The 24,656-nt window shown below is 40.9% G+C and overlaps 1 protein-coding gene across 1 annotated transcript in view; it reads right to left on the bottom strand.

Annotated features, from left to right (window-relative positions):
• The window catches only part of CMYA5 (cardiomyopathy associated 5), a 104,902-nt gene that overhangs the window by 4,298 nt on the left and 75,948 nt on the right, over window positions 1-24,656 (bottom strand). Inside the window, exons 7-12 of the mRNA XM_055436249.2 lie at window positions 23,333-23,482; window positions 20,420-20,566; window positions 18,941-19,088; window positions 6,433-6,566; window positions 5,053-5,152; window positions 1,615-1,788 (exon numbers count right to left, since the gene is read on the bottom strand). Of these exons, the coding sequence (XP_055292224.2) occupies window positions 1,615-1,788; window positions 5,053-5,152; window positions 6,433-6,566; window positions 18,941-19,088; window positions 20,420-20,566; window positions 23,333-23,482 (853 nt within the window). The remainder of the gene's footprint in view (window positions 1-1,614; window positions 1,789-5,052; window positions 5,153-6,432; window positions 6,567-18,940; window positions 19,089-20,419; window positions 20,567-23,332; window positions 23,483-24,656) is intronic.

Here is a 24,656-nt window from a genome sequence, read left to right as displayed (position 1 = left end):
GATGCTAGTCAAGAATGGAGCCAGAACTCACATTAGGTTCCCGGCTCCAATCTCATGCTCTTTTATTAGACCGTCTTGTGCACATGTTCAGTTCACAGCATGCTTGCCTTATCTCTGAGACTAATGCAGGTTTATGGCTTTTCCATATCAACCAATTAGACAATACTAATGAGACAGCCTACAGCATGGGACCATTTACTACAGCACTTGCACCTGGACAAAAGTCTTCTTGAGGAACAGAGTACAAAGAAACTAAAAATAACCATGCGCATGCCCAGTTGGGGCGAATTATGAGCAAGATACAAAAGGCCCAAACTCAATTGCCACTTCTGAGGTGCTGGAAGCAAAAGCAGGGTACTGCACGGGATACACACACACGGCACCACCAAGGGGGTGGGCAGACCCCCTAAGCCACTGCTCCAGCCTGACCCGCCAATCCACCTTTACCCTCATTCCATTTAAGGGACCAGCTCGCCCCTCCTCAGGGAGGGAGCAAGGGAAGCTGTTCCTTGTCTTTGCTCACTCCTGCTGCAGCACGAGTCCCAGTAAAGCCTTGCCTGAATTCCTAGTCTAGATTCCTATCAATGGAAATTGACTAAAGAGTCTAAGGGACTTCCCGAGTGCTCCAGGGGTTAAGACTCCACCTTCCAACACAGAGGGTATGGGTTTGATCCCTGGTCAGGGAGCTCAGATCCCACATGCCTCATGGTCAAAAAACCAAAACATAAAACAAAAACAACAAATTAAAAAGATGTAAAACAACAACAGAAAAAGAGTCCAAGAACCCCAGGTCAGTCACAACAATAATATAGACCAGGGGTTAGTCAACTTTGTCTGTAAAGGGCCAGACAGTAAGGATCTTAGGCTTTGGTGGCCATTTGGTATCTGGTATAACTAGACAACTCTGCCATTGTAGCACAAAAGCAACCATAGGCGATATGTAAACAAATGAACTTGGCTGTGTTCCAATAAAATTTCATTTACAAAAAAGTCAGCAGGTCATATTTGGCCTGTGGGTTGTAGCTTGCAACCCCTAATATAGACCAGAGGCGGTGGGGGGGACGGGGTGCTGGGATCCACTTCTTCCTTAGTCCTATTGACTCCTCCGTGGTGGGAGCCCTTTCAGCATTACCCATGTGGTCTCTTCCCCACCCTGGGGTGGACTTCGAAGGAAAACCTGGCCACACACCCACTTTTCTAACTTTTCTTTATGAGCTTCCTGAGGAGACACACATCCTTTTCTAGGAACCTACTCTGTCCTGCAGTATAGGAAGCTGGCCTGGCCAAGGCTTTGGGTGGGTACAAGTCTATTAAGGAGGATTCAAGATAAGAAACAGTTTTGCTCTCACATATGAACCACATTCTCTAAAACTGGCTTCCTCAGTAATCAGAGTAATAGTTGAGTCTCCATGTATCGGTTGGCCCAAAAGTTCATTTACAGAAAAACCTGAATGAACTTTTCGGCCTACTCAATACTTGACTCTTTTCTTTCTCAGTTGGCTCAGAACTTGGGCAGGGAAGTGAGAGGCTACTTATTAGACCCCTCAGAGCCCTCGGCCTAGACGTCAACTCAAGACACTTCAATTAAGTGAAGCAGGGTAGGCCCCAGCTTACCTCTGTGGCTCGGAGCAGTGCATGTACCACGAGGTCTCTCCTTGTCCCAGGGCACCAGCCTGCACAGCTGAGCTGGAGCAGATGCCAAGTCGGTAAGCCGGGCAGTGTGTGACGGTGGCTTCCCAGTAGTGCTGGCCACAGGCAGGAAGCTCCTCACCCAGCACTGATGGGATTCTGCAGGCAAAGTTGATCAGGAATTGGCAACCTTTACTTCACAGACATTGACATTCATAAACGTACCCACAGTTTAAGCAGAATTCTATCCTTGGAAACTGCTGGAATCTGACTAAAGACATTCATTGTTCATGCTGTCCCTGACCTTGACCTGAGGGCCACAGAATTCCCTAAACATTCAACATGCTTTTAACATATTTCTGCTGCCACACACAACACACATGTATTACACACAGCATCCTTAGAGGAACTGGGAACTAGAAAATAATTAGAATAATGATAGGATAAAAAGAAGAGGGCTTCAAAAAAAAAAAAAAGAGGGCTTCCTGGGTGGTTCAGTGGTAAAGAACCCGTCCGCTGATGCAGGAAATGCAGGAAACTCAGGTTTGACCCTTGGGTCGGGAAGAACTCACTCTGTATTCTTGCCTGGGAAATTCCATGGACAGAGGAGCCTGGAGGGCTGTAGTCCATAGGGTTGCAAAGAATCAGACGTGACTGAATGACTGAACACATGCATAGGATAAAAAGAAATGGCAACAATCCGAGGCCCTAGTGGTAAAGAACCCACCTGCCAATGTAGGAGACATAAGAGACATGGGTTCAATCCCTGGGTCAGAAAGATCCTCTAGAGAAGGGAATGGCTACCCATTGCAGTGTTCTTGCCTGAAGAATCCCATGGACAGGGGAGCCTGGTGGGCTACAGTCCATAGGGTCACAAAGAGTCGGACAGGACTGAAGAGACAGCATGCACCGCTTTCAAAGGGAGTGAGGAAATATAAAGGAGGCAAGAGGAGAATTCTAAGAGAGTATGACTTGGAAAGTTTTTTCCCCCAAACTTGCACACACACAAAATGGAATCTCTAAAACCTTTAACCGTGAGTTCCTGTGTCTGAGGACCTTCCTGAGCACAGAGACCAAACCAGGTGCTGCTGCTGGACAGCAGGCGTCTGGGGAGGCCGGAGCGGGGGCAGTGCAGGCGGAGTGGCTGTGTTGTTCGTGCTCTGGAGAGGCTTGCGGTCAACAGTCTTGGGGACTGGGGCCTCTTTAGATGGCAGTAGGTATGCCTAAGAGGTTGTTGAAAGGTCTCTTTTTGTCTCACCTCAGCTATTTTTGTAACCGGCATGGTGAAGTGAACCAAGCACTTTCACCTGCTGATGGGTGACCTTGTTTGCATGAATTGCTCAGTTTTGCTTTGAAATGGCTGAAACAGCAAGGAAGCATTTTTAATTTAAGCAGCATTAATATTCAGTCAGCACCATCTCCCGCTCCCCTTTAACAGGTGAGAAAATGATTACACAAGGGAATGTATTTCCCTTTCTCGTGTCTTTACCCGACAACCTCATTTCAGAGAGGTGGCTACTGATGGGCGCTTGCTCCCTGGAGCAAAACCTGGTTGCTTGATATGTATGAACTAATTTTCATATTAATAATTAACATAATTCTATCAAATACATTACAATTATTATCTATTATTATTAGCAGCCATGAAATTAAAAGACACTTGCTTCTTGGAAGAAAAGCTATGACCAATCTAGACAGCATATTAAAAAGCAGAGACATTACTTTGCCAACAGAGGTCCGTCTAGTCAAAGCTATAGTTTTTCCAGTAGTCATGTATGGATGTGAGAGTTGGACTATAAAGAAAGCTGAGTGCCAAAGAATTGATACTTTTGAACTGTGGTGTTGGAGAAGACTCTTGAGAGTCCCTTGGACTGCAAGGAGATGTAACCAGTCCATCCTAAAGGAGATCAGTCCTGAATATTCACTGGAAGGACTGATGTTAAAGCTGAAACTCCAATACTTTGGCCACCTGTTGGGAAGAACCGATTCATTGGAAAGGACCCTGATGCTGGGAAAAATTGAAGGCAGGAGGAGAAGGGGACGACAGAGGATGAGATGGTTGGATGGCATCACCGACTCAATGGACATGAGTTTGAGTGAGCTCCAGGAGTTGGTGATGGACCAGGAAGCCTGGTGTGCTGCAGTCCATGGGGTCGCAAAGAATCAGACACAACTGAGTAACTGAACTGAACAGTTATTATCATCAGTCATCTATGAACCAACTTCCAATATACTTCTTTTCTCTTTTGAGTTTTTGAGAAATCCAAAAGAGACAGAAAAGCTCAATCTATTTCTTAAATCTTTTTTTTCCCCCTGAATTCACTCATCGGTACATGTTTAGCACTTCCAGTGTTCTGGACCCTAGGATAGATTCTGGGGATTCAAGGATGTGGAAGACAGGGCTGCTTGAGGACCAGTTGAGATGGAGCAGCTGATGAATGATGCCCCAGGTGCTCAGAGCTCTGTGTAGATACGATCACGGGGCACCAGAGTGCAAAGGAGGCTTGGCCATTTCCAGGAGCAGGTAACACCTGGGCTGAGCCACAGACAGGTGAACAGCAGTCCAGGAAGAAAGCAGTGCGAGTCGCCGTTGGCGGGCTCAGGGCGGCAGTGAGAGCTTGCTGGCTGTCCACCCCAGGCACATCAGTGCCTACAGGAGCGTGTTTCCCATGGCTTACGATTTTCGAAAGTCTTTCACTTTCTTCCATTTGGACCCTCAAAATAACCATGAGTGACTGCAGACAAATTGCAGAGCACTCTCCGTGCTATGCCCTCAGCTTCTGCCTTCTTTTTACTTTGCTGCTTCCTTTTGTCGGGGGCTTCCCTGGTGGCTCAGACAGTAAAGAATTTGCCTGCAATCAGGAGGGTTTGAGCCCTGGGTCAGCCCTGGAGAAGGAAATGGCAGCCCACTCCAGTATTCTTGCCTGGAGAATCCCATGGACAGAGGAGCCTGGGGGGCTACAGTGCACGGGGTTGCAAAGAGTCAGACACGACTGAATGACTAATATGTTCACTTGTGGGCCCCTCTGGGGGAGAGGGGGCAAGATCCTGAGAGTCCTGCACGTGGCCAGCTCCAGAAACTCCACAAAATGTCACTCTCCTCTATTCCTTTTCAAGTGGATTGATAAAAAATCTGATGTGCTGTTGAAAACAATAGAAGACTGAACTCTGGCTCTTTTTTCACTGAACCAGAGATAATGCCTTAAAACAGTCTATGTGTTAAACAAAACCATCTGTGCTTGTATTTCCAATAAAAATATTGACACTTGCTCCATGACTGAACTATCTCCATGACCTTCCCTTAGTAACGAACCATCACCGAACTCTGCGATTCGTGCTTGCTGTCACACAGCAAGTGCACCCAACCAAGGATGTGGCAGGTGAGGCCACCCGAGGCCTCTCGTGCCTTCTCCTTCTACTCACTCTGTCAGCCGTCTCCTCTCAGTGAAGCTGATCACTGTCCCATTGGAGGAAATCTGCAGAGCAGGATGAGCCGTTTCCCTCAACAAGAGAAATCTGGTTCCTATTGCGATCAGAAAACAGGATTATAACATGACCACCATGTCCCTGGCCAAGCCCCACCTTTCAGATTTTAGTCTCCCCTTGTTTCTGAAATCAAAATCCCCCCCAGGGTGTTTTCAGGTCCATGGCAAAATTCCATCCATGATCAGGACTTGTGAGCTAGTGACTTGTCACCTTGCCTGGTGCCACAGATGTGTGAAACCCCCCTCGGTCCAAATCTAGCACCTACTCTGTTATATGAAGTATGCTCCCCACCCAGCACCTACCTCACCTGGAAACTATTTAGAAAGGCAGAATCTCAGGCCTTCCCCCTGGCTTCCTGAATCACAATCTCTATTTTAACAAGTTCCTCAGGAGACCCATGTGTGCGTTCAAGTCTGAAGACGCACTGGTGTAACCTCCAGGAGTGATTCTAACAGTGGAAGGTACAGGCACCACACTAGGACTGCAGGGAACACACTTCTGGACAGACAGTTACCCCGTTTTCTCTCTTTACAAACATCACGCAGTCCCTAACCACATCACACAACACACATGGCCCGTGCACAACTTTTTGCTGGTTAAGCAAGTCACTTAATGGGCCACCCTCAAGTTTCTGCCTCAATCTCTGGGTCTCGGATAAGATAAAAAATGATTACCTTTCCATTTCTCATTTCTTTTCACAATAATTGAGAACAGCCCGGTATTTTTTATTTGCACCATTCAGGGTATTTTCCCCAAAAGGCCCTTGAATAGTTATCATTTTCTTGAGTTACTCATACATTCATGTATTCAACAAACATAAATCGGCACCAATCATGAGCTAGGCATGGAAAATAATTGGAAGAATAAGACTGGAAGATTATTCATGGAGTTCGCAGTGTCACGTATCAAGAATATCTTCATCCCACCACACAAACACACTCACAGACTCAAAACATACCCACCATATACAGCAGATTGTAAACCAAACAAGAATCATCTGAGCAGATTAAAAACATGTCAGAGCCCATATCTCAGTAAATTAGATCAGGATCTTCGGGAGTGGACCCCCAACATCTTTTTTAATATTTTAAGCATTTGACTGATAGCTAATGGGTAGCCAAGGTTGAGAATGTCTTAAACCAGAAAAGTAAAAGAAACACCTTGACCTTTGGCCAACCCTGGGTCCTTATGCCAGAAACCTAGCATTGCCAGAAGACTGGGAGCTTAAGAAGTGGCCCTCTAGGATGTCTTCTCTGAGTGGTGGGAGGGAAGGAACGGGAATGCTTGGAAGTAGTTCTCTGTGTGCAAAGGAAGTACCTCTGGTGGAAATGAGGGCGGCTTCACTCTGCTCACTTGTCCCAAAGGCATTGATGGCTCTCACGTAGAAAAAGTAATTGTCATTGGGTTGGAGATTAACTTTCAGCTGGAGTCCTTTAATTCCAGAGAAAGATCTAAACATGAAAGGAAAATAATAATTTTAAATATAATGCTACATGCTAAACAATACATCATATTTCAGTCCTGCAGTGCATGAAAATCTTTTATTAACAAATCACTTATTTTTCCCTTTTTATGACCATGGAGTTAGCAAGTCAGATTCTATAAAATGGTCATCTTCCAGTAAGTTTACTTTATCAAATCATTTCTACCTTGGTCAACTTTTGTCTAATATTATGCCTTCCAGAATGCTCTTTGGAATAGAGTCAATGAAACTTTTTTTTTTTTAATTCAGAAAATAGACTAATTTTGTGGTTAATGAGTCTCTAAGCATACATTGTTTTCTTTATGAAATTCTGGCCAAGAGGGCACTTGTGGATTAAGATGATGTTAAACTAATCTATGACACAAAAAAACACTATCTCATTAACAGATCCTGAATAGTGAAAAACTTGAAGTGATGATTTTGTATATAGCCATCATGTCAAAGCCACCCAAGTTAATGAAACTGAGGATCTCTAAATAAGACAACATCCTTTAGGGCAAACTTAATCCTGGCAAGAAAGAATTCTAATTGCCAAATAAAATCCCCAAAGTTGTTGTTCCTAAACCTCCCATTTACAACAAAAGAAAAATATGGTGGTATTGGAATGGCAGTAGACTCGGCAAGTACACTGTAACATCCCAACCATTTAAGCTAAATGGACTTGCTGGATTTGAAGATGGAGTTCTGAACTTGGAAATGAGCTGGAATAATTTTTGTGCCTCTTTTCTGTTCTCTTTAATCTGCATGATTATCATATCCTAGGGCATTTATTGGAGAAGGCAATGGCAAGCCACTCCAGTACTCTTGCCTGGGAAATTCCATGGACAGAGGAGCCTGGTAGGCTGCAGTCCATGGGGTTGCGAAGAGTCGGACACGACTGAGTGACTTCACTTTCACTTTTCACTTTCACACATTGGAGAAGGAAATGGCAACCCACTCCAGTGTTCTTGCCTGGAGAATTCCAGGGACAGGGGAGCCTGGTGGGCTGCTGTCTATGGGGTCGCACAGAGTCGGACACGACAAGTGACTTAGCAGCAGCAGCAGCAGCAGAGCATTTATACAAACAAAGTATACAAGTGCTCTTTTAGCCTCCATTTGGGGAGACTTTGGACAAGTTAGGCTCCTTGCTAATAAAAGAAGTTCTAATCTGATTCTGCTACAGAATCAGAATCCTGTCCCTCTTAGATGTGCATTGGATACTAGTCATTGAAAACAATAGTACAATAGCCTTCAAATCCATTCTCAGAGGGAGAGGTGTTTTGTGTTTTTTTTAAACTGTTTGCTTTGTTTGTTTTTATTTTCTTTGGGTTTATTTTGTTATTAATGAATGTTCTACAAAGTCATTAGAATCAAAGAGTGGCCACTGTTCATTCTCAGATTGATTTTCTTTTTCAGGTTATTCCTCCTTCTGTTGATTTATTTCATTCTCAGTACCTACCTTAGAGAATACCATGAAGGACCATGAAAAGGAAAAAGTATCATTGGTCCAGAAAACAAATTAATTTAGACTTTTTCAAAGCAGAAAATCTGTACAGAGTAACAATCCCTCCCCAACCAGAGCAGCCCTGTGTCTAAAAGCAGGGAAACTCCATGCGTTTCTCAGCAGGAGAGGCCACAGGGGGAGAAGCCTGGGTCTATTTGTGTATTTGCTATTTAGTATTTGCCCCTGAAAAAGGTCCCTGTAAATTCCCCAAACCTTATTGGTTGTAATTTCAGAACCTACCACCTGACCAGGCCCTTGGAGGGTACTCTCTTTAGATGCAGGGGAAGAGCGGATGGATGAAATTGAGACACATGTCCACCGACAACTAATTATGCTTCAACTAATTAACAAAACGCCAGGTCCTATGACTAAAAATACAATTCTAAACTAGCATCTAGATCATTACTCTGGGGTAAATGTATTGCTGATCTTGTTTGAACTGATGACTGAAGATATGCTTTCAGTGTACATTAATTATAACAAGCTTCAGTTCAGTTCAGTTCAGTTGCTCAATCGTGTCTGACTCTTTGCGACCCCATGAATTGCCAGGCCTCCCTGTCCATCACCAGCTCCCGGAGTTCACTCAAACTCATGTCCATCGAGTCAGTGATGCCATCCAGCCATCTCATCCTTTGTCATCCCCTTCTCCTCCTGCCCCCAATCCCTCCCAGAATCAGAGTCTTTTCCAGTGAGTCAACTCATCGCATGAGGTGGCCAAAGTATTGGAGTTTCAGCTTTAGCATCAGTCCTTCCAATGAACACCCAGGACTGATCTCTCACCAGGACTTGTCTCAATAAGCACACTCAGATCTGAACTGACTTTCAGACTTCATCTACTCATTAAATAAATATTTATTGATCACTTATCATATGCTCAGGTCCTGCCCCTGCTTGACAGGACTAGGTGAGGAAATTTCATCTCTAGAAATTGGATAGAACATACGGGTTTCATTTTGTGATAATGCAGATGTTAAATGCCAAGGATGCTGTTCTGGGGTTAAGTTTTGCTCTTAAATTTTATGAAGTCTGTCAAGGAGGAAATTATATACATATATATAGAGAGAGCGAGAGAGAGTCAATTACATGCTATGTCTTATTAGTCATTTAAAGAACAAAAGTCTACATGGTACAGAATCCAATATATGGGATCACTGTGCAAACAGGTCATGTAGACATGACAAATATGCACCGTGCCCTCACTGAATCTATAAAAGCACCAGGCATGAAAATGAAAGTAATATGAAATATGGTAGGGTTTTGTTGTTTATAAGTTGCTATCATATGCTCAAACACCAAGAAGGCAAAAAAGCTCAGATAAAAATGGTTCAACTCTATGTCTATTTATTCTGTCTGACCTCACTTGAATGCCACAAAAGTTTTCATGTCAGCTGTCCCTACTGTTGAGCCAAATGAAAACTCTACAAATTTTACAATTTGAAATCTGAAGAGTGGCACTCCTCCATAGATTATGATATTTTTATCTCAAAACCAAAAACTTGTCATAATTGCAACTGAATCCACATGGTTATAATGAGCTTCACATAGTCTAGAGTAGAATTCAAATTCACAGAATGTCCAAATTGAGGTAATTGATTAAATAGCACATGGAACCCCAGCGAGTTATTGGTGCTTAGGTAAGAAGAGAATTCAGTCTTATCAACAATGTGACCAGTCTGATGATTTTAGAAGTTCAGAGAAAATAATAAAATCCAAAACGCAATAAGAAATATGACTCAAAGAGTTTCACTCTGGGTCATAAGTGTGGGATCCTCTCTACAAGCACCATAGTACAGTGGGAAGGGAAGGCTTCATATTGGAGGTTCTGGGAATGTGAATATTGTTAAACTCCAATGTTGTAAGGCAGAGAGAAATATTCAAAGGAGACCGACTGTCTCCTCAGAAGTCTGAAGGGCTGCCATTTGAATGAGACTGGTCCCTCTTTTGCTATTTCAGATGGAAATGAGTGGAAGACCCCCGAAGGCCGATGTTTGTCCAATGTAACAAAGGCTTCTCTAGTTCGATCCCTTTCATTCTTTAGCTTTTGCAGGGGATGACCGAGAAGTTTGCCACAACAATCCATAGACAATGGGGCAAGAAATATTTCACATGAGAATTGAAAAGGATCTTTATGAAGTAAAAAACCATTAGGGACTTAATGCTTATGAGAAAATACTAAAAGCATTCCTATTAAATCAGAGAGACATGAGATTAAAACAACTGAGAAGTAGGAGGTAAAATTATTATCACTTGCTGATAATATGACTGCTATCTAGAAAACTGAAGAAACTCAGCTGAAAAGCTCAGAATTTGGTGAGAGAGCTAGATGTGAATCTAATATAAAAAATCATAATCTTTCATATACAAATAACAGCTAGATAGAAGATAAGGCAAAATAAAGACCTTCTTTAGAATAGTGGCAAACATAGCAAAAGTATGCAGGATTTATATGAAAACTATTTTTGAAAACGATAATGAAGGAAAGCCCACTAAAGACTTGATGAAAAGGAAAGGCAGATCAGTTCTTGGAAAGGAAAATGCAACAATCATAAAAATTGCAATGCTCCCTAAATTAATCTATCAACTTAACATGATCTCTACAAATACCAAATTATCAGGGGCAGAGGAGTAGAGGGGACTACACAGTCTGACTCTAAAGGCCGTGTGAGAAATAAACTAGCAAAACAATGCCATGAAAGGGCAACTTAATCTACATGACTTCTAAAATTATAGTTATAATAATAAAGAGTGCATGGTACCAGGGCATAAATAGATGGGTCAAAGGAACAGTTTATAAAGGTTGGGAATAGCACCAAACACATAAGTTCTTAAATATATAATAATGGAACTATTTCAAATCAGAAAGGAAAATGTTGGCAAAGCTGGATAGCCATATTAGAAAAAATAAAGTTGGATTCCCTACTCCATACTTCCTCTTGAAAGTATGTATTAACTAGTATTAACATTAAAAAAAATATGTACAGCAAAAAAAATTTAAATTGCAGCTTGTATCATAGATGAAGACTGATGTCCTTTAAAAAAAAGAACTTCTACAAATCAATAATAAAAAATACTATACTCTAATAGGAAAAAAATGGGTAAAGGAAATGAAAAGTTCATAGAAAAGGAAGTACGGAGCTCTGAAACATACAAAAAGATGTTCAACCCAATAATAGAAATGCACAATGAAACTATAATGAGATTCCATTTTCTACTTATCAAACTGTGAAAGATCAAGTTTTATCACACCCTGTATAGGCAAAAGTATGGAGAAGCAAACACTCTTACACGCTGCCTGCCTGAGTGCAAACAGCTACAGCGTCTATGGAGACAATTTGGTAATATCTATCAGAACTCAAAATGTTCTTACTCTCTAACCAATCATGATACTTCTAGGAATTTATCCTGCAGATATACTTGCACATGTATGAAATGATATATTCACAAGGTTTTTTCCTCAGTACTCTGTGACAATGGAAACAACTTAAGTGCCTCTCAATTAGTCAAATAAATTGATTATATTCTTAGAATACAATGAAATTGTTTTTTTAAAACTGATGCCATTCCATTCGTATTGCCATGAGATACCAAGAAATATTTTTAAATAAGTACAATAAGGTGGAAGAAATATATATAGTATGCTACAATTTGTTGAAAAAATATAGCTGTTATATATGCACAGACTATCTAAAAAGATAAATATGCATCAGATAACAGCAACTGCCTCTGGGGGCGGGGAGAAATGAGTAAATGAAGTATAGATAGAAAGGAGACAATTTTCACTGTATTCTTTTTTGTGTCTTTTGAATTTGTACCATATTTATGTATTATCTATCCAAAGTTAATTAAACAATTTACTTTCAGAGCTATATTACAAGTTCAGAAGCTGGTTAAATGTGTTTGCAAAATGCACATTAGTTTGAATTCTATAAAGTAACTTCTCTAGGAATTTTATAATTCAACAATTTGTGTTGGATGGAAGATGTACATGTGCTCAAGGTAAGCTGAGGGCTGGTCACCACGAGGAGTGGTGATCCCCTGCACTGCCATGTCCAATACCTGGATCTGAACATATTTCCTCCCAGGAAAAGGGGGTGGCATGTGTACAAACAACATGGAGAAGCCCAATGCCATGACTCCTGGAAGCAGCCTACGGATGGTGCTGTCACTGCAGAGCAAGCAGATGGCTAAGTATGAACTGTTTTTTAAAAACACAGTGGGCTCTTACAGTTGGCAGCACCAACATTCAGCCAGTCAATCAACACCATTTAATGTGAACTGTGAAGAGAGCTCATTGCTGGGCTCTATGGGGACCAGCTAGTAAAGTAGTGTTTCCCACACCTGCCTGGGCATATTAGACCTTCTGAATAGGAATCCTTAAGAGGGGCCTGTGAATCTAAACTCTAACGAGTATCCCAGCTGTTGTTGTTGTTTTAATGATCTGTTACGTTTGAAAAACATAATTGTAAGATAGCACAGGGTGAGAAGGGGTGGGAAGGAGAAACAGAATAAGAAGAAAAGTCTATGAGAACATAAGCAACATGAAATACAAGAACAACAAACTAAACAGTTTCGGCTGTTGGAAACCATTTATAAAACCTTAATTAACCATAAATGTGGAATTTTTTGTTTACGATGAAAATTTTTGGTTAAATCAGGACTAAGAAGGAAATTCTTTATATGTTGACTTTTTTTCTTTTAAACATAGTAAATAAATATTTTTCAACAGGCCTTTTTTTTCATTTGATAAATGAGTCTTATTATAAGACTCAGTGTTAACTAAACATCACTATTAGTTCATAATAGTGTAGAAACATGAGGGCAGAATCCTGATGACCCCTGGAGCTTAGGCTTTCCTATAATTAGAATCTCTCACAACATCAAAGAGATCTTTTCAGCAGAAGGATCCTAGAGTTTAGTTTTCTCTATAGTTAGTTACCCTCCAAAGTTTGAATGATACCATTTACATTTCAGGCAGAGAATCCCAAGAACCTAGTAACATCTATTCATTCTTCTGGATTCTCCAACCTCTCCTTTGTCACTCCAAGGTCACACAGGTGGACAATCACCTGAGGTCCCACAGAACTACCTGCACAGAATGGCGATTTAAATCATGCTTTCAGAGTCTGTTTAAAAAATGGTTACACAGGGAATGCTTTTGCCTCTTTTGTAAAACTGCTCTTAAAGACAATCACTATTATCTTGTTCAACAGCCCTTATATAAAGATCTACATGAAAAATTCATCTTATAACTGAATGTCAAGAAATAGAATTGTCTCTCTTAGTGAAGTGTCGTGCTTCCTTTTTTAAAACAGATGAGTTATGTAATCTCTTTCTTTCTCCCTCTTGCTCTCGCCCCGACTCTTCTGTTTTCTCTTTAGCTGCCAGGAAGTTCCTATTTAAATTGCATGTTCCATTGAGGTATCGTTCTTAACCTGTCCTTTGTGATACAATCTCCTTACCTCTGCATTATCTGGCTCTTGCCCTTACAGGGTTGTTTTTAGTGGCTTTAGTATGACTGAGTCTTTCATTGTGAACAATTGGAATCGTTTTGAAAACTGACAGATCATAAGTTAAAAGTAAAAGAAGACGTTGGTTTTCCATTGACTGAGGTTTTACTATACAACCAGGAGGTGTATAGAATTTTAAATGATCAAAGTTAAATCAGATTCATTTGGGAAGAAAGATTTCATTTAGAAAAAGCTGAATGCCAAGAATTTCTGTGGAGGTGGAGTTGTGGGGGGGTAGGTTATCCTATTACCTCTTAATTACTCAGTGAATTTTGGCCCAATCATGTCAGTGGCGTGTGCTCCTGTCATCCTATGAAGCAAGCATGGGGGAGGAATGACTGTCTCCTTTACCCACAGGCTGGGCAGGTCAAATCATTGCCCTAGGCTGTGTGGTCAGTCATCACCTGTCCAGCTGAAAGCTTAGTAAAAAACGTTTTTTGTTTTTCAAATGCTGGGATTCTTCATCTCCTGATCAGGCACTGAGTTCATTAGGAAATTCACCCTTACTTTTCCTTATAGAGACGAAGTGGCAGGTGTCCCCAGCTAGATCACCCAGCCATGACAGACAATTCTATTCCTGCCCTACCATGTGTGACCCCAAAAGCTGGAAGCAGGAGAAACAGGAGCTCAGAGACCCAGCACCCAGAGCCCAGTCCACCCTGAGGGGGCTCCCAGGGAGGGATGCAGGAGGGTCTCTCCACCCATCGCCTTGGCCGGGGCCGGGGAGCAGGAAGTGCACTACCAACCACTTTCGTGGCGTATTGAGTCTCACAGATTTGTCATTCAGTACACAGCTTCTTTCTGCACAGCCCACACAGCTAATCCCTGTACTATATTTCTCTCAGTTTTCCCTCCTCCACCCACAGTTCTGCTGACTTCTCTCCACACAGGAGAGACGGAACAGCTGAGGAAACAGCCGAGCGGTGGAAAATTTTTGAAAGTGTTTTGAGCCCACCCAACCTGAGGAGAGCATTCAAAGAAAAACAGGAAAGGGTGAGTAGGAGCTCCCTCAGCCCCCACACACAAGCCAGGGATTGTCACTCCCGCCCACCCCCGAGCCCAACAGGGGCCGACTGCTGGGCTGGAGCCACAGTGCCCACACACCAAAGTATGCAAATGTGTGTTCTGTGAGGATGATGGCATGGAGACAACTGCGCGGCTCTTTCAGACACCACGTCAGGCAGCTCGGGAGCACGATGGGCTCCCTGCTTTTAAACACCTCCTCTAAGAGGTCAACCGGCATCTTTGGTCTTAAACTGGAATTTCTAGAGGTCATCATTCTGGGAGAGTGAATGCCAGTCTGAAGATCGATGTTCTGGCAACCAAAATTAAACTCCCTAATCTAAAGGGTAATCAATGCCCCCCGTGTGCATATGTGCAATTTCATATTAGTCATCCTTTTTTCCCCTCTTCATTTCAATTTCTCTTCCTACTCCTGACGAGAGCTTTTAAGGCTGTCTGTCTTTTCAGGGATTGAGGGTGAGAAATATCTGAATTCATTTAGTTCTTAGTTCTGTTTAGTTCTCCATCTTTTCTATGCTAGAGATTCCCGTCAGTGGGATGACTGGGAGTTGGCAAGGACGAAAGGAGATTGGCTAATGCCATCATCCATCCACTCATTCACTCATTTAACAGACCTGTAATGAAGAGCTGCACAGAAAAGTTTCCTGTTCTTACCCAGTTTTTTATGGGTTTTTTGGTATGTGTTTTGTTTTTACATCTGATTTAGCATAGGGGTTTTGCACAGAACCTAGAATGTATGCAAGGGTTATGTAACCAATGGATAAATAAGGTTATGTGTCCTTCCCTATGAGTGATCCATGAAAAGGTTTCCAGTCTTCCAAGTTAGATTAGTCCTATCTCCTAATTAAGTACCCATTCACTAAAATTAACTCATTCACCATTCTTCTTTACTCTGTTGGCACAATTTGCCTTTTTTTTTCTTCCAATTTTGAATGACATTATCCTCAAAACTGACCTAACTTTTCTTGTTGTTGTCAGTATTATGTATTCAGTGCTCATGATATATACCCATTCAGGTAACACATGCGTACTGAGTAGCTACAATATGCCAGGTACTGTCCCAAGCACTGAGGCTGCAACTTTACATAACAATCCCTTTATGGAGCCAACAAGTGAGTGGGATCAGACAATCCTTGGCTTGCTGTTCTTTCCAAGACACAAAATAACTTTAATTATGCACTGCTATGCAGAAAACCAAAGTGAAGAATGTGGTTCTAATAAAATGGAAAACTAGGGATGGTTTGCTTTGTTAGCTAGGGGTGATAAAAATGATGAGATTCTTTGTTTATCAGTTCCGCTGTCTGACTAGCTGTCTACAGCTGACATCCTAGAGGTTGGCAATATAGATGATTGCTCAATAGCTAATGTTCAGTAGAGTTTTGAACCATCAGACATTGTAAGGAATGTTTTCAAGTTGGTTTTAGGAACCAGATGGTCAAAGACACAAGACATATGACCACTCCAAAAGAGTCGAATTTTCCTTCCCTCCTGAACTCTTAAACTGGAGAACCAAAAGAGATACAAATGAGTTTTGCAGCCCTGGACCTCTGAAATTAAGGATGAATTATTTCCATGGTTTGTCGATGCCAACCAGAGATATAAAGCACTGAGGCTTCTTGTATTCGTGAGGGATCACTCTGATGTGGTATGTCAGCAATAGACTTATCAAACGAACAGGGTAGTGATTCGTGGCCAACAAAATTGTGCTTGCCTTAAAAATGAGTTATTGTGAGATTCATCAGGTATCCAAAGAGCCTGGAGACTCATCTTTGAGCTGTGGATTGAACATACCATTCTACCTCCTGGCACTGAGGGGTCTTTTAACACCTAATGGAAAAGAGCTCCATCTCCAACACAGCCCCAAACTGTCAACAAGGCTCAGAATGTGGAATTTCCCTTCATTTCCAAACTTGTTGGACCAGGTCCATTCAATAACAAACAATTCTTGTATTGGTCCATAACTTCTATAAACTGTTTATCCAGCCTCTCAGATGTTCTCCTTTGGCAAGAAAAATTAAGAGAACCCACTGGCAAAGTCTCAAAGGGATAAATGAATGACAAGTCATGTTTTAATAAGCTCAACTTTTGTCTTAATGAACTTGATGGAAGGCCATTTTCCCCCTAGAAATGGAATTGTCACTGATTTATCTAGCTTTGATGAAGGATTTGTTTGAAATGCATTCTTCACAGTTGATATCAAATCGACTTTTTTTGAGAGCCTCAGAATGACCAGAGAAAGGAAAACCATTAACTAAAGGATTTCTCTTTTTACGTCTATGTTTTTCATATGACAAAAGAAACCAAGGATATACAATAACTCCAAGTTGTCGGGCTGTTAAGGTATGTTAACTCAGTCTGTGTAATGACACAAGTTTTAGAACTAGTAGAAAGAATAAGACGAACCTGAGTTTGCCTCCGGACTGAACTTTCACTCCATCATTTAATACCTTGGCCAAATTATTTAACCTCCCTGAGTCTCATTTAATGGAAGTCACGACCTCCCTCCTAGAATTGTCGAGAGGGTTAGAGGAGACTTAGCACAGCTCCTGACATGTCAAAGGGCCTCGGTGATGCCATTCTCCTTCCTTCTCCCCTTTCCCTTCTCCCTGCAGCCACATTTATGAGATGACATCACAGTTCCCTCAGTGAAACGGCTACTTGGTCTCAGGGTTTCCAGATTTCTGCTGATTTAAGAATCCAACTGTGCTGGTGTTATTTATGCAAATGCCAGCTGAGGACCAATGTTATAACAGGGATGATTCACTCCAAAGCCCTCCTTCATGTCTGGTCTTGCCTTGGAAAGAACTGGGTTTTCCTCACTGATGATAGAGAATGATGGCAGAGATTGCCCGGGGACTCAGGCACTTGTGTTCAAATGCTCTCACAGCATCAAGAGTTTTTATGCAGAGAATGTCCTGGACTTTCATGAGTGAGTGACATTCAACAGAGGTTAGCAGCTTGAACTCTGAAATCTAACAAAACAAGATTTGAGTCCTGATTTGCCACTCACTAGCTGCTAGGCTCTCAAAGCGTCTGTTAGCTCTCAGAGTGTATGGAAGGATTAAATAAAGCAACGCCCATAGGCAGTTAGGACAGTGACTTGGTATGCAGTACATGCTTAATAGAAGCCAGTAATAATCGCCCTGAGTGTCTGTCCGTGTCTCACTCTGTCTTCCTCTGTTCTTTCTTTCTCTTCCTAAGTCTCTCTGTCTCTGTGTGTGTGTGTTTCTCTCTGAGTTAACTGCTCAGCTATTTGCTAATCATTGAGTCCTGCCCTCCAGCGATTGGCACATTAACAGAGACATCGTTTCTTGTATGTTTACTGTGTTCTCACTCCGGCTGAAATGCCTACATCTCACCCTTACACACTCCACTCAACGTTAACTCATCCTTTGATCATTATTTTGTGAAGCTTATCTTCACATACTTGAAAGAAATGATAATTATTGCTCAGTTGAATGAAACCTCACATCATGACTAAATAAATAGCTGTGGCTTGATCAGGAAGATAATCAAGAGCTTATATAATAGACTTTATTAAAAAGCTGTCTGATTTCATACCATTATTTCCAAGTTCCGTATCCTGCCAAAATAATTTACCTCAGTAAATTACTGATTTTTAAATGTCTCTAGCAAAATATGGATATTAATAACAATAATCTAAATATTCATCATGGAACATCATTCCCTATTGCCACAGATTGGAGGTTAAGAAAACACCACCTCAGTAAATAAATTAACATTTACCAAAGACCCACTGGATATACAGCCTTTTATTAATACATTTTAGCTTCATAGTTTTTATTGAGAGAGCTTTACATTTCTTTTTTCCTGGAAAATCTCTATATTTTTCATGCTCTAGAAGAGGCAAGTATGTCTGTGATAATATAAATGTAATTAGCTCCTTTTTATTACCAATATATTATGGAGACATTCAAATTTACACTATATACACGCTCACTATTAGTTTCCTGAGTTAGGTGGTACCTATTCTGTATGACTACTAAAAAAGCACAGAACATATGCAATATCCTGTCTAATGATTCAAGTTAAATATGCCTCAAAGAATGTTCTATCTTATTAAAATTCACATACATTTTTCTTACAAGGGAGCCACCACTCTGCATTGTAGTGTGTGCTTTGTTACAAACTTAGAGTTCATTGATGAACAGTGATGGAGTTGCAAATCGAGTCAACAGCTTCATTAGCACAGCAGCATTTTAGGAAGCGTGGCTCCCTCCCTCTGTGAGCATAAACTTAGAGGCTGGTCCAGAGCCCTGTGCTGGGTCTCTGGCACAGCAGGCTCTCCCCACGCAGAGGTGTCCTTACCTGAGGCCCTCACCCTCGGGAGCGTGCTGTCTGCAGTACTCCAAAGTGTAGCTCTCGGTGGCCTCTGGGCTGGCGGGCCGCCATCGGATGGTAGCTGTGTTCCAACACACGGTGCAGTCCTCAGCCCGGATCGCAGGGGTGGAGGGGGCTGCGGGGAGAGAACCAGGGCAGTTGCGGAGCTGCCTATGGCAGTTCTGCTTCCCTGGTTGCTGGGCTTGGGGATGATTTTAATTTTCTTTTTTTTAAAAATATGTCCTGAGTTGAAAACCCAAAAGGTATAAAAATATACATAGTGAAAGGTCTCCCTCTCATCTTTGCTTTCAAACCGCCCAGTTTTCACCTATCCCCAAACAGCTTCTAATAGTAGCTTTCTGTAAGTTCTTCTATAAATCCTACCAGGGTTTCTTCATACATATACAAGCAAATGAATATGAAGATTTTTGTCCCTTCCTTTACACAAAAGTTAGCTGCCATCATCTTGCCGTCAATAGATACTCAATAAGTTGTTTTAAAAGGCAAGAAGAAAGGATAAAACAGAGGGAGTAAGTCATTTCTCCCCCTAAGGTAGTTACAACTATCTTAAATACAACACAAACTTGGCTTATGACATACCTGCTTAAGCCCCTGTGAAAAGATTCCATCATGGGAATGCATTTCCCGCTGAATACCATTGCTGAAAAGTCTTTCGGGGGCTCCTAGCACCCATATGAGAAAGCCTGAGCTTCTTACCTTAGCAAGTGTGAACTCTATGTACTAGCCTTTCTTAACTCAAGTCCTCTTCTCCTTGTTTTTAAGTCAAAGAAACAATACCAAAATTCTTGTTGTATCCTGCACACTCCCTACTCTTTCTTACCTTGACATGTGTGCTCATATGTCTTCTTCAGATGGAATACACTCCTTTAACTTGTTACTTCCTGCTGATCCTTTAATGATTCTATTCAGGCATAAGTTCTAGGAAGCCATTCCTGATCCTGTCCCTGCCCCAGCCAGTCTTGGATATCCTTCTAGAGTGTTCTGGATCACGGCCCTTACCACACATTTCTATGACTTTTTGTTTTGTATCTCCCCTACTTGAGTATGAGCTTCTTGAGAAGAGGAGCCCAGTCTGATTCACTATTGCAAACACAGCACCGTACAACACCCAGCATGCAACAGGTGCTTAACAAATGCTTATTGGTTGATCTTAATAGTCCGCGGAGAACTGAGTATTGCCTCTTAACACCCCCTTAACATCTCCTTTTTGTTGTCGTTGCTTATGGTTGTTTAGTTGGTGAGTCATGTCCGCCTCTTTGTGACCCCCTTGGACTATATCCGCCAGTCTCCTCTGTCCATGGAATTCTCCAGGCAAGAATACAGGAGTGGATTGCCACTTCCATCTCCAGAGGATCTTCCCAACCCAAGGTTTGACCCTGTTTCTCCTTCATTGGCAGGCAGATTCTTTACCCTGAGCCACCTGGGAAGCCCCTACCATCTCCTTACCTGTTCTAAAGATTGCCCTTTCGCTGGGCAGGCTACATCCTGTGAAATTCACAGCCATTACCCACACTTGATAGCATCGGTCAGGTTCTAAATCTTCAAAAACACAGTAGCTTTCTTTCACGGTCACTCTGTATTCTTCTACCAAATCTAGCATAAAACACAATCATAAACTCTGAGGTATTTTCCTAAGTTAATTGAAAGCTATAGCTATTGGAAAAATTCAACTACACATTTTTCAGTGGGAAATACAAACTGATAAACTTATAGATGTCACTATGTGATAGATAGCATTTAAGAACATTCGAGCAATAACGTTCCAAAAGATAAGCAGAATGACATAGTATTACTTGTGAACACTTACCAAAACATAATAGCACATTAGTAAGATTCTGAGTTTCATATACCACAATTAAAGTAACTTGTTTTAATAGCAAATACTAAAATTGCATGGAATTTATGTTAATCTCAGTAATACACTCTCAAGAAAAGTCTTAAGAAGCAACAGCAATATTTTTAAAGAGTACGTAATTTAAGGAGAATCCCATGTTTCCTGAATGTACAATGTTAAAAAGCATCTTTATAGATTAGTAAACCATTCAGTATGATTTTCAAAGTTTCAAATCTTGATTCCTTATCATGAATTCCAGAATTCTTTCAACCAGAGATTTCCATAACTGATAGAAATACTTAAACACCGTTGATAGACCATGAACTGTTCTAAGAAATAACTTTGTTCAATCAAGACATTTCCTAAAATTACTTAAAGTATTTTAGTAGTAAATATTACTCAATAACATTCTAAACACCTGCCCCTTGGGCCAATCTGATTATTCTTACTGAAATTTCTTTCCTTTTAAAAGAATGATTTTTTTTCTAAATTAGCCTCTGGTAAGTCCAAGTATCCTCTCATATTACTCTAGGATGTCATATCTTCAAAACCCCTCCAGTTAAGAAACCCAGATTATTCCCTTTTAAAGTAAATTTAGGAAATCTTTAACTCAGCAGGTTTCTTCAATTGCATCTCTCTTTACCAGTGAGACATAATTTCTGGACGAAATTTTGGCTTAAATAACATCATAAAGACATATACACACTGAAAAACATTTCCCCCACAGCCTAGAACTTGGGACTGCAGTTCCCAATAGAATTATCCTGTTAGACCAACTTGTTTAGCCTGGTACTCCTTTTAACAAAGCACAGAATATATGTTACTGGGGACCTATTACACACAGCATAGTATCACAGTCTAGACCATCAGATTATTGAACTGGCATCAGCAGAGTTCAAGGCATCAAAGGAATGAGACACAAGACAGGTATGTGTTTGGGGCGTGGCAGGGGAAGGTGGGGAGGTGAAGCACTTTTATCAAGTACTCCAGGAAATAAACAGTTGTTAAGAGGAGTCTTGGAGAGCCATGAGGTGCTTTGATATAACTGGATATACAGGGAGGTGAAGTGTGGAATAACAAAACACACACAGAGTCAAGCAAATAAAAACATACGCCTTGAAGTCTGAAAGATCTTTATTTAAAACCTGTCCTGCTGCTGCTGCTGCTGCTAAGTCACTTCAGTCGTGTCCGACTCTGTGTGACCCCTTAGACGGAAGCCCACCAGGCTCCCCCGTCCCTGGGATTCTCCAGGCAAGAACACTGGAGTGGGTTGCCATTTCCTTCTCCAATATGTGAAAGTGAAGTCGCTCAGTCGTGTCCGACCCTTAGCGATCCCACGGACTGCAGCCTACCAGGCTCCTGCATCCATGGGATTTTCTAGGCAAGAGTGCTGGAGTGGCTTGCCATTGCCTTCTCCTGTCCTAGTTCCAAGTAATTTTTGTGGTCTTGGGCAAATTATTTAATCTCACATCCGTTTTCTCAATTACAAATGGGAATAAGAGCACTTTTTTTGTTGTGCTGTGACAGGTATATGTAATAGGTTCCCAATAAGATACGAGTTCTCACAGACAAATTTTCTTACTTTTTCTAATTTAAGTATCACATGACATCCAAAAAAACTTAAATACTGATTAACAGTGACATAAGTTATAATTCATTTCTTATTACAAACTGGTTCCTATGCCATGTCAATCTTGTCACATGCTCATCTGATTTCCAAAAATGTGGGTCTACCTTCAACAGGCAACACAGAATGTCAGCACTCCCAACTCTCATCCATCAAACCGCCTGGCTTCTAGGACTTATTAGAGGTCTTACTGAACAGAGAGATGTTTACAAAAGGCTCAACTGTAAGACATATGATCCATTCACCCTCCCAAGCAATTTTACCTCTATCTTCACATTAATTTGGGACACCAGAAGACTATACCATACAGTCTTCTCATGCCTTGAGAAGTGTGAACTCTGAATTTACCTTTATAGTCTGTTCGCAGCTTTTATCAAAGGGGGATCTGAGAAAATGCCAACCATGATATCCAATGCTGCGTTTGCTCTAAAATTACCGAGGACAGTGTCCTATATACAGCTCATTTCTCCTCCACAAAGTGGGACAATTTATGCTTGTGTTTTAGACTTCAGTTCTGATCGAAACTTTGTTTTCAACACTTTGGTATGTTACCTCATGCCTGAAAATGAGAATCACTCAATTGCTCTTGTTACCTGAGAACTCAAAGCCAAATTTGAACTTCAGTTAAAATATTCACGTTGAAAAGTATTCATTCATGAACTTTATTCATGTTAAAGTATTCATCATTAGGATGATATTTACTCATTCTTGTTTTCTTTGGTCCTGATTTCCAAATTTTGCTTATATGCCATTTCATTATATAATTGTTGGTTCATTGTTGCTTTTATAAGTGGCTACAAATGCTTTGTGGAAAGAGTTATAATAGTTATGTGTTTAAAGACTACACATGAGATGTAGAAATGTACACATGCATCTGAATACGTCTTAGCGATCCCACCGTTTGCTTCTTGGTCGTCTTGTGGTTCCTCCACGCAGTAAACCTGGAACGAGTCGATGACGTCGTCTCTGTTCATGCTCCAGTAAACTGCAATTGTTGTGCTGGTGGCAGAGTTTGGTTCCTGAGGTTCTAGTCTGGGACGTTGTGGAACTGGAATATAAGCAAGATTTATTATAACTAATGCTGTTTTACTGATTTATTTTTGCAAAAGTCACCTGTGCTTATTGATAATAATACAAGCAATACAGAAGTACATGGAGGAAAAATGGGTTCTCAACACCACCCCCCCCAAACTCAAGGATATCCCTTGGAAGCAACCACTGTTATTACAGTTGTGTGTAACTCTCTCCAAAATGTCTTCTCTGCATGCGTACATATACACTCTGATACACATAGAAATTTTTAAAAAATGGATCTCCCAATGGGATCACTTGATAATATTCTTCTGCAGTCCTATACTTTCAGTAATAAACTTAGACAAGTTAGAGGATGCACCGAATGATTTGGTTTTCCTTCAAAACAAAACCTTGAGTTTGCATTGCTAGTAACCAATATCATATCCTTCTATGTCAATATAGAATCTATATTCAAATAGAGATCAATGAAACCCTTTTTAGCTATAGTTGCTTTATCATCAAGGCTGCAAAAGACTTGCATGAATAAAAAAATATCAAAATACACTTTCTGAAACTATTATCCCATTTTCCCATATCCAACAAGACTGTACTTACAATTTTTTTTAATTCTTAAAAAATGTAAAAATTACATGAGGGAAAAGCACCCTATTAACTGAGTCAAATATAAGGTTCAGATATCCAGTATAAATCCATTGTTCTGCATTTTAAAGGCAACAATATTCTCAAGTGTTTTACTAGGGATTTTAAAAGTTTATAATTATGCATATTGAACATTCGTGTACATACAATGCCACAAATTAAGCTCCTATGAAATTCTTCTCCAAAATTTTTGAGATATAAAAGCATTGAGTATAGTTTACAAATTAGAGGAAAAGGTTATTCCCATAGCTGAACAGATGAACAGTTTTAAAATTTATTTTTGTGGTTATAATTTTCCAGTCAACAATTTCCTGAGAGATGAGCTTGCTGAATAATATAGGCTAAATTTTATGTGATTACTTTATTAAAAGTCAACAATGAAGGGAAAGAAAACAAAGGTTGGTTCAACAGGAAAGTGGAAATTAGAAGAAATAAATGGTTCTAAATTTAGAGAATGGAACAAAAAGAGACACTCTGAAAAGATTCAACACAGAGATACAGGGCTGAGGAAACACAGTTATGAAAAATGAGAATGAAGAAAGAGAATG

The sequence above is a fragment of the Moschus berezovskii genome, chromosome 9, assembly GCF_049115385.1.
Source record: "Moschus berezovskii isolate FMDL1 chromosome 9, NW_MosBer_1.0, whole genome shotgun sequence".
Classification (NCBI taxonomy): Eukaryota; Metazoa; Chordata; class Mammalia; order Artiodactyla; family Moschidae; genus Moschus; species Moschus berezovskii.
This window is presented reverse-complemented; position numbering and strand designations above follow the sequence as displayed.